Source organism: Melanerpes formicivorus, unplaced genomic scaffold (genome assembly GCF_026170545.1).
Source record: "Melanerpes formicivorus ecotype bairdi unplaced genomic scaffold, bMelFor1.0.p_v2 SCAF_5, whole genome shotgun sequence".
NCBI classification, from domain to species: domain Eukaryota; kingdom Metazoa; phylum Chordata; class Aves; order Piciformes; family Picidae; genus Melanerpes; species Melanerpes formicivorus.
The window spans coordinates 12,251,184-12,266,331 of record NW_027142357.1 but is presented as its reverse complement, the minus strand read 5'-3'; the positions used below and the strand labels follow the sequence as shown (position 1 = coordinate 12,266,331).

The 15,148-nt window shown below is 44.1% G+C and overlaps 1 protein-coding gene across 11 annotated transcripts in view; it reads left to right on the top strand.

The window, feature by feature from the left end:
• HDAC4 (histone deacetylase 4) overlaps positions 1 to 15,148 on the top strand; it is a 277,155-nt gene that overhangs the window by 58,773 nt on the left and 203,234 nt on the right. For 3 of the 11 annotated variants that reach the window (XM_068138147.1, XM_068138151.1, XM_068138150.1), the window contains exon 1: positions 4,815 to 5,027. The exons of 4 other annotated variants lie outside the window; for them this stretch is intronic. In XM_068138147.1, coding sequence (XP_067994248.1) covers positions 4,919 to 5,027 — 109 coding nt within the window. In that variant the 5' untranslated portion in view covers positions 4,815 to 4,918. Of the gene's footprint in view, positions 1 to 4,814; positions 5,028 to 15,148 lie in introns of those variants that run through there. 4 more of the 11 variants (XM_068138152.1, XM_068138149.1, XM_068138148.1 and 1 more) reach the window with 2 other exon arrangements.

Below are 15,148 nucleotides of genomic sequence, written 5' to 3'. Positions count from 1 at the left end.
GTCTTAACTTTAATTTGTCTTTGACGCTGAGACAATAATAAAAGCGCTAGAAATGGACTTGATGAAAAGCTGATACAAATTAGCTTGCAGACTTTGTCAGTCTCTCATCCTGTTGCAGTGCTGCAGCAGTTTGTTTTGAAACCAACGGTGAGTTTCAATCTGTAAGCCTTTCCAGCCCTACAGGGGAGAGAGCAGCTAATGTCTGCTGGCTTCAGGAAGGCATGAAATTTGTTGCTGTCTTCTGAAGCTGTGAAATTAACTGTTTCACTCCTACATCATGGGTGCTAAATTACAGATTTAGTGCATTAATTGCACTGACTTTTTTATAGTTTCTACCTGGTATTTTTGCTTTGGCTGGAGGAGGGAAGGGTTACTGACTCATAGCCTGTAGACAGAGCCTGTTTGTACAGGAGTAAATTTCAGTGCTAGTTTCAGACAGTGGGTAATGTGCTTGTGGAATATTTCCTCCAAATTTCATAGTGGATGAAACCTGCTGAGTAAAATGCCATTATCTCCACTGCTAGCCTGTATATGTCTGGGGATTTTTTTCTTTCCCCCAAATAGCAAATTTTTAACCTGCACGCTTTCTGCCAGTGCTGAAACTGGTAATTTCTCTGTGAGCTGAAGCATGGCACAGAATCAAGCCGATCATTTAGCATCTCATCTCAAGGCTGCTACTGGTTTCTAAAGCTTTTTATTCCTCCTCTGAACAAGATGAGGGAGCCCAGAAGAACTATTGTCTGATGGTATCCATGCTGAGGGGTTGCTTGCCTTCATCCCCTCACCCCTAAAGTCCAGTTTTTCCTAAATTTGCCTGGTAAATATCTGGATGAAGGCTGTAAGATAAGTCAATAGTACATCATTTTGAGGACATTAGGCAGGTTAGCCTAGTGGTAAATCTTTATCTTACTGAAGAAGGAGTTGGGGCCATATATTCTGGATAGCTGTTAAGGATACAGGGCTTCCCATACAGCACAGCTTTGACTTGAAGATCTTTGTGTCTTGTGGCTAGTTACTCAGCATGGCATGGGATGGACTTGCACAAGATGGGGCTGTAGTCTGTGCTTTGGATATCTGTGGCACAGTGGGACTAGGATGGATTCTAGACTGGGATGTACGCTGGGAGAGTATATTGAGAGAATAAGGAGGAAGTGGCTAGGGGTGTTCTCCCATGAATTTCAGAAGATGAGGTAGTATGATCTTGGACCAGTGCTAGTTTAGACTTTTGCACAGTTTTGCATGTTTTCTTTCCTTAGAGATATAATGTATTGCCCATGTGCACAATCCTTGCATTTATAAATTTCTTACTCTGAGCATTCATGGAGGGCAGATGTTCATAAAACAGACATTCATGTCTTGAAAACTCCACTTGCCTGTGGTGAATGGGAAGCTTTCCCAGGTAAGCTAGAGCTCACTGTAGTCAATTCCTGAATAAATGAACCTTTCATCATTTACAGGAGGAGGGGAGGAAACCCCACCTTGCTGTGATGGATGTAGAGAGCTCCTTCCAAACGTGAACACAGTTCAGGCGAATGCAGAGCTATCTTCTCTGCTGCTGAGCTCAAGGGCTTTGGTGGTTGGAAGCTCCCAGCATCCACTCATTGAGGCAGGTACCAGAAAAAGGACGTGGAATATAACAGTTTGTTGGTATCTGTGCAGGCTGTTTGGCAAATACAAGGGTCTCTCTGAACTGAAGCAATTATCAGTGGCTAATGAGGTTTTCATGATAAATGGGAATTACTACTGCTGTTGAATATGCTCATATATACAAAACAGATACTAAGTGTAAAATGGTAGGGATTGGGAGGGACCTCTGGAGATTGAGTCCAGTCCCCCTGACAAATCAGGTTCACCTAGGGCAGGCCACACAGGAATGCATCCAGATGGGTCTTGAAAGGTCTTTAGAGAAGCAGACTGCATGGTCTCTCTGGGCAGCCTGTTCCAGTGCTCCCTCATGGTAAAGAAATGTTTCCTCCTTGACGTGGAACCTCCTGTGTTCCAGTTTGTCCGTTGCCCCTTGTCATATCACAGGGCACCACTGAAAAGAGACTGGCCCCTTTTTCTTGATGCCCACCCTTCAGACATTTGTGAGCACTGATCAGATCTCGTCTCAGTCTTCTCTTTTCCAGACTAAACAGCCTCAGGTGTCTCAGGTGTTCCTCATAAGAGAGATGTTCTAATCCCTTGATCATCTTCATAGCCCTTCACTGGACTCTCTTTAGTATATCCCTGTCCCTCTTGACTGGGGAGCCCTGAACTGGAAACAATGCTCCAGCTGTGGTCTCACTAGGGCAGAGTAGAGGGAGAGGAGAACCTCCCTTGACCTGCTGGCCATGCTCTTAATGCACCCTAGGATACCATTGGCCTTCCTGGCCACAAGGGCACATTGCTGTCCCATGGATAACTTATTGTCCACCAGGACTCCTGGGTCCTTTTCCACAGAGCTGCTTTCCAGCAGATCAACCCCTAATCTGTACTGGTGCACGGTGCACAAATGCATTACGTGCATCTCCTGTGCAAGAACCCCATCTTGAGTCTGTACTCTGTCTGCCCAGGAGGAAACAGCAGCCAGCAGCGATGTGTTTGGGACAGCACCCGTTAAACAGAATGGCTCCTTTACAGGCATGTTCCATACAGTCAGCCAAAGCTAACTTGAGCTTGTTCCTTTTAAATGCAGAAGGAAAAAATGTAAAAGGTAAAAAAAGCTTCCTGTGCACTTCTTGTTCATATTGTTCATGTACAGGCTGTGAAAAGGTGCATGACTTCTCACCTGCTGAGGCCTTAGGAAAACATTTGTGGAGTCTGCATTAGCTTGGAGGTCGAACAGTTTATGGCTTTGGGAAGGCAGCTCTCAGGGTGTAATAAAGCATATTTAGGTATTTCTGTTCAAGTGAGCCTGCTGTGCCTAGTGCTGGTTGGTCAGTTGAGACCCTCTAGGTTTTAAAGCAAATGGTCAAGTGAGAATGTTGAGGGCCCTGAAAGACGTTAAGGGAGTGAATGTATGTTTCTGATTGAGGCAATGCCCTTAGTTCAGTTATTATGTTTAAAACTGATGAAAAATAGCCTCTAGTTTTTATGGGGGATTTATGAATATTTAAGTGATCATACAGTCCCTGGAAAGTGGAGTTCATGGTGTAGCTCTGATGTTACTGATGGTTGGTTTGGGCATTAGTCGCCCACTTCATCTTCTCCACAGGGCACAACCTAGCAATTCAACTGTGCTTTCCACACTGCATTTTGGAATAAGCTCCTGTTGGAAGGTGTTTACATTTGAACTAATTGCAAGACAGCCTCCAATTCCCGCCCCCCCCCCCCCCCCCAGCTGAGACTGTGTAGTACAGTGCTGCCTTGATGTGAAGAGGTGAGTTTTCTTTCGCAACATCCACTGTTGACCTTTGCATTTGTTTGCGACTGTTTTTGGATGAATTCCTTAAAAGCTTTATGAAATAATCTTCTCAGTTAGTGGTGCTGTCACAGGATAGAGCCAGGACTTGATTTAACACTGTGAGATGGATGTCCAGTCTCAAGACATAGCAAAGAAAGGAGGTTCAGCAGTCTCATTCCTGAGTGATGATGTCCATGGACTCCTCACTTCTTTCCTCTGAGGAGCTCTGCAAAGGCCTGTGAACTTGTTGCTGTGGATGGGTGTGATGTGCATGCTCATCAGAACATGAACACTTATGGTTAGGGAGGGTGAAGCTGGTCCATGAAGGCAGAGAGCTGAGTTGCTAAAAGCAGAGCTGAACACTGGTGTGGAGTAGCTTGTGTTCATTGCAGTGGACTCTGCGATAGCTCTTTTCTGCACTTCCTTCTTCAGTCCTGAAGAGCAAACGAGTTATCTGCGATGAACCGGAGGGAGCTTGTGAGGAGAAGGGGTATTCCTGAGTGTATCATCCCTGCTCTTAGTGTCAGTTGTGACAGTTAGAGACTCTGTTGCTCAACAGGCAGGCAGCTCTGTAGGTAAGCACTACTTTTTGCAATGGACACCTAGCAAAATTAAACTGGGTAAATCACTGTTCGGAAAACAAAGGTTTGGTGTTGGTTTTTCCTTCTACCTGTGGCTGAATGTGAGTTTCAGAGCCCCAGGCTCTGAATGTACACTAACCAGATTCCAGCCTTGATTCTTGTCTCCAAGTTGCCATTGAATTTTAAAACGGAAAAGTGATAAGGAATCTTTGGGCAGGGGATGTTGCTTATGTCACGGAACTAAACTGCAGCTTTTGGGTCCCATGAAGCTCTGTGAATCTGATTAACCTAGAAGAGGCGAGGTGTGCCCTGGTTGATGCTAGATAAAACAAAACACTCATACAGTAAGTGCTGTGTGGTGAACAGCTCAGCTGTTTCCTCTCTGCCTGTTTTTAGCAGCCTTCCAGCCTTCGTTTGCTCCAGTACAATTGTTGGAGAGTGCTGTAGGGTAGCAGCAGGAGGAGATGTCCCTCCATCGTGATGTCCTACTCCTCCTTTGGGGACAGCAGTGGTAGTAAAGGCAACTGCCAGTTCTGTGTCAAGATAAGTGTAATAAATAAGCCCAATAAGACTTTTAATCTCCCCTTAGGGGCTGGGGAGATTGAATTTTGTTTGGGCACTGGTGTTAATTGCAAAGACAGATTTCACTCTGGTCTGTGCATATGTCTTTCATCACTAAACGTGAGCTGCTGCTCTGAGTTGTGTTTATCAGGTACCTTTGACCACCGCCTCACCCACTGATCTCTGCCCGGTCACCAGCTATTTCTGGTGCTCTGAGCCTGAGCGGCAGCGATCCTCAGAAGGAAGCTGTCTCACATGCGGTCGTTTGTCTGCTCACTGCCTGTGAGGCTTTTCCACAGTCTTAAGAAGTGAAACACGTCTCTCAGCATTCAAGGGTTGGTCCTGCACGAGACTGTTTAGGGCAGGCTGGCTTGCAACCCTGCAGGGTGATATGTTACAGTCCCACAGCACTGAAAAGAGAGAGGTGGTCAACTTTGGACATGCTGCAGTTGCTTCCAGGATGCAATATAGCTACATCTTCTATGCAGAGATACAGAAAGGTAAGGATAAATTTATGGAAAATAATAACCTAATGATGTAGAAGTAATAGCTTTAAAAGAAATTAGACTGCCTTTTCTGAAAACAGAACATGGATACCAAATTCACAATCAAGACATTCAAAAAGGCTAGTGCAGATATGCCTGAGAAAGGATTTATAGCAAGTGAAGCTGAGAAAATTGGCTTTATGTTTTTTTTTTTGAAGTGCAGAAGAATAGCATGGAAAGAGATTATTGCTCTCCTCTGTGTCTGCATCCAGCTGCATGCCAAGGCTTCACAGCTGTATTTTCTGAACATCTTTACAAAACTCACCTAGAGTCCCCAGTTAAAGACCTCGCAGCTGTGTAACAGTTCTGCCATTTGATAGCAGCTGCTGTATTGACAAGTGCATTTTTATCATGGGAGATGCCAGTGGAGTGGAAATGAGCAAGAAACAACTGTTTGTATAATCCGCGCCGTATAGATCAGTTATGGCGAAAACAAGCGGCTGGCTTGTCTGCAGCAGCCTGCACCTTGAACTGCGCTCGCTATAAATAGCTGCAGCCTCTTCCCAGAAGTGCCAGCCCCAGCGCCTTTGTGTTCTCCTGGTGCAGGCAGGGACGTGGTGAACTGCTCTCCTCCCTGAGCCGAGTTCCCACAGTGGTTAAAGCAGGTGCACTGAGTCTCTCTGCTGCTCTTGGGGTTTGGGTTTTTTTGGGGTGGGATTTGAAAAGTGCCCCGTCCTTACCTGGCCCTCTGCCATACTGAATTTCATGCACAAAATAACGCTTCCCTTACTTACTCTAATAGCCAAATGGTGTTCAAGCAGTATACATGATTTTTCAGCCAAAGATCATCTGGGACTCTTGTAGCAACCCCTGTTCCTAGGGCATCTAGAAAATTCTCTCCAGTTTTGTGTTAAATATTTGGAGTGGCTGATTCTTCAAGTCACAATTAAAACTGTATGTGTCAGGAACATGCTTGAGGTCAGCTCTGGAGATGTGTTTCTGCATGGCAGTCACATAATTTAAGTGGTTGACATGTTTTAAATCATAATTGTTGACATGCAAAAAAAAGGAAAAATCCTCATTAGTACTAAGAGTTTCAGCTACACAAAGTGCAGAGGACTGAAGGTATTGCAGCCTTGAGCCATGGCTTTTCTGGTGATCTCTGCTTTCCAATCGCTTCATCCTATTTTCCCCACATAGTCTGGTGACTCATTACACAGACCATGAGCCTTGCTTCTAGATGAAGACACTGATCACCACGGCAAGGACTCTGCTTTTTCTGACTTCCAGTAAATTGAGGTGCTTACTGTAACTGGGGTTTGGGAAGTTCTAACATTAGTGTCCTCATTGAAGTTGAACTGGGGAGTCCTGGCAGGGTTTTGGCTGAGCTGTGTGGGGTCACTTGCTTAGAGGACTTCCCTCCCTATCAAACAGGCCTCTGGCAATACAGCAAAACCAAGTTTTCTTTCTATGATCATCATTTGTTATTCCTTTCTTTATTACTCCTCTATTTCTGAAGCAGAGGTTCTCAAATGACAGATAGAAGGGCTCAAGCAAAATATTCTAGGGGCTTTGCTTTTATCTCTAAAGATTTTCAAATATCATTCCTGCTTTAAATTTCTAAAGCAAAACCACCCACCCACCTCCACCACCAACAAAAAAGAACCCAAACAAAAAAAAACCCCAACAGCCCATACTTTTGCTTCAGATTTGATAATTTGAAATTATCCACATACAACTTTTCTAGAGGTGTGAGCGGTGTTTCTTTACCAGCACCTTTTATCTTGTTTTCTCTTCTGAGATATCTAACATGGCAATAAATTATCTAGTGCTGTCCTTGCTGCTTAACCAGTTCTTGCCAGCTCTTAATTAGAGTGAGGGGTGGGAACACCATAAAAAAATACCTGTGCTCTGAATATACTTCTCATAGTTACTTAGCATACATGTTTTATTGACTTCAGTTTTTAAATATGTCCATTGTTCACAAGTGGTAAAGCTGTAAGAGCTGTCCTGGTCATGCCAAACAAGTGTCAATAAAGCCTCCAACCACATTACTCACTAGATGCTGTAATTGTAAACTTTTAAAAATAACATTCAAGATCATTAGTCAAAAAAGGCAGGTACTTGGGAGAGAGGAAACTAGGTTGTTACTGAAGAGGATTTAAAAAGATTAAAATCTCTGCTAGAAATGAGAGTCTTTCTCAATAAACAGGCCTCAGTTTTAAACTGGTCTTATTGCCATAACCTGATTACTGGTAGTGAGCTGCTTGACTAGCTTTGGTTGCCAGTGGTGTTTCTAGAGCCCTAGGGTTTTGTTTGGGTTTTTAATAAGTGTGCAAGGAAGCTCTGCTGGTAAGAGTACCAGGATGCTAATCTTGTTGGAAGACTGTGTTAAGGGAACTGTGAAGCATAGTATCATAGAATCAATAAGATTGGAAAAGACCTCAAAGATCATCAAGTCCAATCTGTCACCTAAGACCTCATGACTACTAAACCATGGCACCAAGTGCCATGTCCAATCTCCTCTTGAACACCTCCAGGGACGGTGATTCCACCACCTCCCTGGGCAGCCCATTCTAATGGCTAACAACTCTCCCTGTGAAGAACTTTCTCCTTACCTCGAGCCTAAACTTCCCCTGGTGCAGCTTGAGACTGTATCCTCTTGTTCTGGTGCTGGTGCTGGCATGGCTCAAACAGGACTTGCTTGGGAGGACTACTTTTGAATTCTGTTCTTCAACAGTGTTAAAATCTTGTGATGTTAGCTTTCAAACAAACAAAACATATTCAGGGGAAATCACCTCAGATGGAGCTATGTCTTTTCTCTCTTAAATGGTAGCTGTTTGAAAAAAATAGGAAAGAATGTGAAGTTTTTAACAAGTGAAATGGGTCTAGGCCACTATAAACTAGTTTGCTGTTTCAAGCTCAAGAAACCCGACAGTTATTAAGCTGGATAGCTGCAGCCCTTAAAACTTGCTTTGTTTTTGAAAATCTTTCTGCAAATAGTATTCTCTAAGCCATGCTTTATGCCTATCTAGGGCAGTGGAAATTCAGTGGGGCAGAAGGGTTTAGGGAGGGAAGGAAAGGAGGGGCCATTCAGTGGGGTCCTACCTGCTGATGATTTAGATGGAGCCCTCCATGAGTCCTCTAGGAAGTTCTTGAGCTGTACAGCGTTGAGGATTCTGAATTGCTTCTGACTTCTCAGAAGGAGTTTAAGGCAGCTCAAAGTAACACCAAAGCCCCCAAAAACTGCTAAAATGATGTATTTGACTTAAAACCAAACAACAATGGTGCATGAAGAGGGAATGAGGGACAAAAGTCATTGTTGTGATACCACACAAAATTGTTTCAGAGTAAAGGCAGTGGGCAAGACTTGAAATTCTTCAAACTTTAATTATGGTAGTAATGGTATCTAGAGTTTCCCTACTCCCCATATATAAGCAAATATTGTATAATCTTTAGATGTACGGGGAATTCAGTTTAATTTCCCCCCCCCGTAAAGATCCTTAATCTATTCAGATGCTTCTTCTAGTAACAGTGATTGCATTGTGTGAAATCCCCCAAAATGTTGAGGTGAGTCAGAATCCTTGTGGTCTACTACTTTTTCTTTTGAGTGTGTTCTTGCTGGTTTTCTGAGTTAGCAATCTTAATTTTATTTGTGATGTATCAATATATATTGCCCTTTAAGGCAGTCATTCTTCACGGTGGTTAATCTTAATGCTGAAAAACTCATGGTCATGGGTATACAAAGTACAAACTTTCTGATATAGAAAAACTAGGAGAAGCTGAAATACAAAAAGGTGATGGAATTGCTTTGAAAAGTGTTTTTGTGTCTCTTTTCACAAAGTGTCAATGAATGCTTGAGCATTCTGGGAAAAATGTTTTGTTTTTAATTTTAGCCCTGCTAATAAAGTCTTGTCATGTATGTCAATGAAGCAGAAAGAAAATAACTGCAGAGCTAACTGTAGGTTGTCATTAAAGCTGATTTCCTGCATTAAGCCAAAAACAATGTGAGGTTTCATTTTGGGACTTCCTAAATGTATTAGTCATGTTCATGGTTTCCCAAACCCTAAGAGCTATAGAAATTTACTGTATTTGAAAGTATTTACTTGGTCTTGTCTGTCACCTCCTGATCTTCATGTGTTGATCTTCTGCTACCCTCTCTATTTTTAAGATCATTTGTTTCAGCTTCCAGCTGTTGACATTTGCAGACAGCTGCTTGAAGGGTCCTGCCTGAAAAATCCCTTCCTCTCTTAATTTGGCCAATGAAATAAGAAGTGTCTGTTGTTTGGAGAGCACAGCTGAAGTAGCATCCTGCCAGATTCTTGGGCAGCAGTGTAGCTGGGGTAAAAAGCCTCCCATGAATTGCATGGGCACTTAGTAGTTTTTTTGTAGCAATTGAGACCTCAACAGTACTTTAAAAAAGTCTTCCAACCAGATAATTGACTATAAAAAGAGAAAGGAGAGTTTTCTGGGAGCTAACTATAAAAATAGCAGTTCCTAGGGTTTTGAAGCTCAGATTAAAGAATTTATCTAAATATTGTCCATTTGATATTACCTTGTTGTCTGGCATTGTTACCTACTCTTAGATATATGCTGCCATTTTTTTTTAGGCATTGGTTACTTTGGTGTCTTGTCATACATAGAGCTCTAGAGTGTATTCATCTATGCTGGTTTGTATGTTTGACATAGGGCTTAAAACCAGCGTGGGACTGAGTGTGTTTATGCAAAAAAATATTGAGTCAAATGAGCTTTTAAATTTCCTTCTCAACAACATGCTCTAGTGCTTCATCAACTAACTTGAGGGTTTTGTGCTCGGAGTTATGTTGTGTTTTTTTTTAATGATGACTAAACCAGAAACTGAGGAGGGGTGACAACTGCAGTGCTGTGGTATTAAACTTGCTGTAATTCATTCTTTCATGATAATGAAAAATCTTCCCTTGTTTTCTGTCCTCCCTCTCTCTGTTTTCATCCCAGCTAGCCATATCTGATATTTGTGTGTTGATAAAATGACTTTTCCTTAGTCTGGTCCCACCTGCAGTAGTAGAGAGATGTTGAATTTTAGTGCCTCTGACCTCATAGACTTGCTTCTTTTGGTACAGCTTGAAGGAATGTGCCACATTGAAAGCATTTAGGTCTTGCACAGCAGTCAAAGTATTGTTATTGTAGCAGAGTAGCACTATTTAAATATGCCAGTGAGTAAGCAGCAGAGGCAGCTCTGGGTCCAGCCTCTGGAGGGCCTCTGGGTGGGCAGCTTGGTTCGGGAACAGACCTGGTGACATGGACACTGTCCATGTTGGGAAAGGGCTGGTGTTGAATAGTGTGCACTTGTCTCACAGGGGTTTATTTCATACTGTCCCTGATCCAGTTGTGTGGACTGAATATCCATTAGTGGAGAAAGTCCATCAGGTGTGCTCCTGAAGTACCTCTTCTGTGTTATTTTTTCTGCAGAGAAATGTAGTTTGTGTGCTGAAATGTCTTTGAGATACAAACCAGAACATGGTTTAAGTGGTTTGTCCCAGGAGATGCCCTTCTGAAGTGCCCTGACCCAAACAGAAATGTTGATGTAGGGGGCTTTTAACAAGAGCATGTAGTGAAAGGACAAGGGGTAGCAGTGCTGAATTGAAAGAGAGTAGGTACAGATTAGATGTAATCTAAGCCAGTAACCATGAGATAATTGAATTTTCAGTATTCGGTCAAGCTAAGAGGGGCAGCAAGAAGATCTCCACTCTGGACTTCTGGAGGGCAGACTTCAGGTTACTCAAGGAACTAACTCAGAGGGTTCCTTGGGATAAAGCCCTTAAAAATAAAGGGGTCCAGGAGAGCTGGACCTGCTTCAAGGAAGAACTCTTGAAGGCGCAGGAACAGGCTGTGCCAATGTGCTGGAAGATGAGCCGCTGGGGCAGACGGCCAGCCTGGATGGGTAATGAACTTTTAATAGAACTAAGGGAAAAAAAGAGGGTGTATCATCTTTGGAAGAAAGGTGAGGCAACCCATGGAATGTTTAAGGATGTTGCTAGATCATATAGGAAGAAAATTAGGGAGGCAAAAGTACATTTGGAGCTTAAACTGGCCTCTACTGTGAAGGACAACAAAAAGTCCTTCTATAAATACATTAATAGCAAGAGGAAGGGCAGAGACAACCTCCACTCCTTGGTGGATATGGAGGGAAACATTGTATCAAAGGATGAGGAAAAGGCAGAGATACGTAACACCTTCTTTGCCTCAATTTTTACTAGCAGGACAGAATGTCTTCCTGACAGCTGGCCTGCAGAGCTGGCAGAAGGAGCCAGCGAGCTGCACAGTTTCCCTATGTTCCATGAGCAGATAGTTGGAGCTCTCCTCAGCCGCTTGGATCCCCACAAGTCCATGGGACCAGATGGGATCCATCCTAGGGTGCTGAAAGAGATGGCAGATGAGCTGGCCGAGCCGCTCTCCATCATTTTTCATCAGTCCTGGCTCACTGGAGAGGTCCCAGAGGACTGGAAGCTGGCCAACGTGATGCCCATCCACAAGAAGGGCCGGTTGGACGAACCAGGGAATTATAGGCCTGTCAGCCTGACCTCAGTGCCAGGCAAGATCATGGAACAGGTCATCTTGAGTGCAATCACACAGCACTTGCAGGATGGCCAAGGGATCAGGCCCAGTCAGCTTGTATTTAGGAAGGCCAGGTCCTGCCTGACCAATCTGATCTCCTTCTACAATCAGGTGACCCACCTGATGGATGCGAGGACGGCTGTGGTTATGGTATACCTGGACTTCAGCAAGGCCTTTGATACTGTCCCTCACAGCAAACTCCTGGCCAAGCTGTCAGCCCATGGCTTGGACGGGAGCACACTGCGATGGGTTAGGAACTGGCTGGAGGGCCAAGCCCAGAGAGTGGTGGTGAATGGTGCCACATCCAGCTGGCGGCCAGTCACTAGTGGTGTGCCCCAAGGATCAGTGCTGGGCCCTGTGCTCTTTAACCTCTTTATTGATGATCTGGATGAGGGCATTGAGTCCATCATCAGTAAATTTGCTGATGACACCAAGCTGGGGGCAAGAGTTGATCTGCTGGAGGGTAGAGAGGCTCTGCAGAGAGACCTCGACAGGCTGGACAGATGGGCAGAATCCAACGGCATGAGATTTAACACATCCAAGTGCCGGGTTCTGCACATTGGCCACAACAATCCCATGCAGTGCTACAGGCTGGGGTCAGAGTGGCTGGAGAGCTGCCAGGCAGAGAGGGACGTAGGGGTGCCAGTTGATGGTAGGCTGAACATGAGCCTGCAGTGTGCCCAGGCAGCCAAGAGGGCCAATGGCATCCTGGTCTGCATCAAGAACAGTGTAGCCAGCAGGAACAGGGAGGTCACTCTCCCCCTGTACACTGTATTGGTTAGGCCACACCTTGAGTACTGTGTCCAGTTCTGGGCCCCTCAGTTTAGGAAGGATGTTGACTTGCTGGAACGAGTCCAGAGAAGGGCAACAAAGTTGGTGAGGGGTTTGGAACACAAGCCCTATGAGGAGAGGCTGAGGGAGCTGGGGTTGCTTAGCCTGGAGAAGAGGAGACTCAGGGGTGACCTTATCACTCTCTACAACTACCTGAAGGGAAGTTGTAGACAGGCGGATGTTGGTCTCTTCTCCCAGGCAGCCAGTACCAGAACAAGAGGACACAGTCTTAGGCTGCGCCAGGGGAGGTTTAGGTTGGATGTTAGGAAGAAGTTCTATACAGAGAGAGTGATTGCCCATTGGAATGTGCTGCCTGGGGAGGTGGTGGAGTCACCATCATTGGAGGTGTTCAGGAGGAGACTTGATGGGGTGCTTGGTGCCATGGTTTAGTTGTTTAGGTGGGTTGGATTGGTTGATGGGTTGGACACGATGATCTTGAAGGTCTCTTCCAACCTGGTTTATTATTATTATTAAGGTAGAAGTTGTTCTTGGTACTTTGGGAACTGGGGTTATCCCCAAGGTGTGTCTTGGATTTAAGAGCTACTTCACGCTTGTTTAAATCTTCTTATTTGTTTTGAAGAGCTTTATGAAAAGATTAGTATGAAACAATATCTTTAGTTTATTTGGTGTTGTTGGCATGATCTTTGTATATTCTTTTTTGTTACGTAGTTGTTTCCAGAAACATTTTCATTTCATTGTCATTTTCATGAGTGAATTATTGTAGATATTTCTATGCTTTTTTTGTTTGTGGTAGGGAGAGCTACAGCAGGAGAACCCTAGCTTGCTGCTGTTGGCAGGGACTCCTCTGTGGCCCAGCAGCTCATTTTCCCTAATTCCCTCCTTCTTCCAGCTAGCAGGAGAGCTGGAGTCTTTGTGATCTGTGCTGTTTCTCACAAATTTGTAAATCCAGACTCTAGTCAGAATATGACTTCCTTGGGTGCTTTTGAAAGCCCTGTGGATGCAGTGGTAGGATACTCTTCTCTACTTTCGGGGCAGATATGGCCTTGCTGAAGTAGGATGCATTCTTCTGACTCAACCATCTTCCTGAGAAAGCACATCAAGTCCTTGAAGAGAAGGATGCAGCTGTATTGTGGCATGACACAGGACTATAGACTTTCCAAGTGAAGTGCTCTGAGGATAAAGACATAGAGTCAAGTCTTGGTTACTATTCAAGGTGTCTTTTTCAGATAAGTTGGACTGAGGTGTATGGGAAATATAGAAAGATTTTAGCTTTATCTACATCTGTGAATACTCTATGCAGAGCCCTCATGAAATGCAAGGAAACTGGGACCAGTTCAGGGTCAGCAAGAATAAAAGCTGTAGCTTGGGATCATGTCAGATGCTGCTTTTGGCTCTTTCCTGAAGGCATGCTTACAAAATGGGCAAAATCTTTCTGTCCTCAGCCACATATCTGTCTGGTCTCACTATTCATGCTCCTGTGAAAGTCATGGCAAAGTAAAAGAGAAAGGAAAATGTCTTCACTGTGAGAAGGAGTAAGATTAGTTTGCAAATAGAAAGGTCAAAATACCTTTCTGACAGCAAGGCAGTCCTACTGTCAAACACAGGAAAATTGGTGGGGTCTGGTTATGGGTTATCCTTGAACCCTGCTGGGATTATACCTTAACTCTATTTGACATACTAATCTTTCCTGCCAACCTGGAAGATGCTAATTACATATTTGTGCCTGAAGATTTATTACAATTCGTTTACTGAGGACAATCCAAAATGTCTTTTAGAGGGGAGGAAGGGGAATAAAAAAAGCCCTACCTTGTTGTGAGTGGTCTGTGTTTGACTCTAACGTCGTTCATGGTAGTGCTGAACGTTTGGGTGCATCAGCAAGTTTGTCCACATGCTGGTTTTATGCAAGTGTTACGGTCTGACAACTATGAATCAGCCGCTCAGCTCCTGATTTGCGTCAATCAGACCACATTTAAGGGAGGCTTTGTTCGAAGTTTGGAACACAAGACCACAGCAAGTGTGTGAGTGACTGCTTTGAGCAGATTGTTTTAAAACTGGGATCGATGGTCCGAACGCACGCTCTGGGGAGAGAGCCTGTAGTTTAAGTGGGAAATGAGAAGTTGCTGTTCTTTTACTTTTGGTCCCCTAGACTTCTCTCTCATTGGTATACTGTTATCACTGAACTTGAGTGTAGAGGTTTGGGCTTGTGTTTGAGAGCCTGATCTGTGCAGGTTTCTTTGTGTAAGCATGAACATTGTTCCCAGGGTTGCTGTGATGAACTTATGTAAAGGGATGCAGACTGGTCTTTGCATTTAATTGTTTGTTGTTTAAATAAGAACATCAAATCAAATTCAACTTGTTACAGAATCATCTCTCCATATCTCCAAACGTGGGAGTTCTCTCTTGCAGAATACTTTTAGACAGCAAGTGTGTACTTTCTGACCTAGAAACTGTGACTGCATCGGGATCGCGAGCCAGGCAATGTCAGTGCCGAAATGGAGCTCCCACCTCGAAGCAGATCGCAAGCCCAGAAATAAATCCCTTTGGCAAGCTCAGCTTTGGGGTGGGACACGACTTCATACTACTGATATGCAGAAAGTCTTTTGGAGGGATGTTACAGAAAAAGCAACAACTCCAAAACCCGCAGCAGTCTTTTCTGCCCTTTACTTAAAGTTGCTCTTACCTAGCTAGAGATCTGTAAAATAGTTACAGAGTTGCTTCTGGAAACACTCTGAGGTTTAATTTGTTCCCTT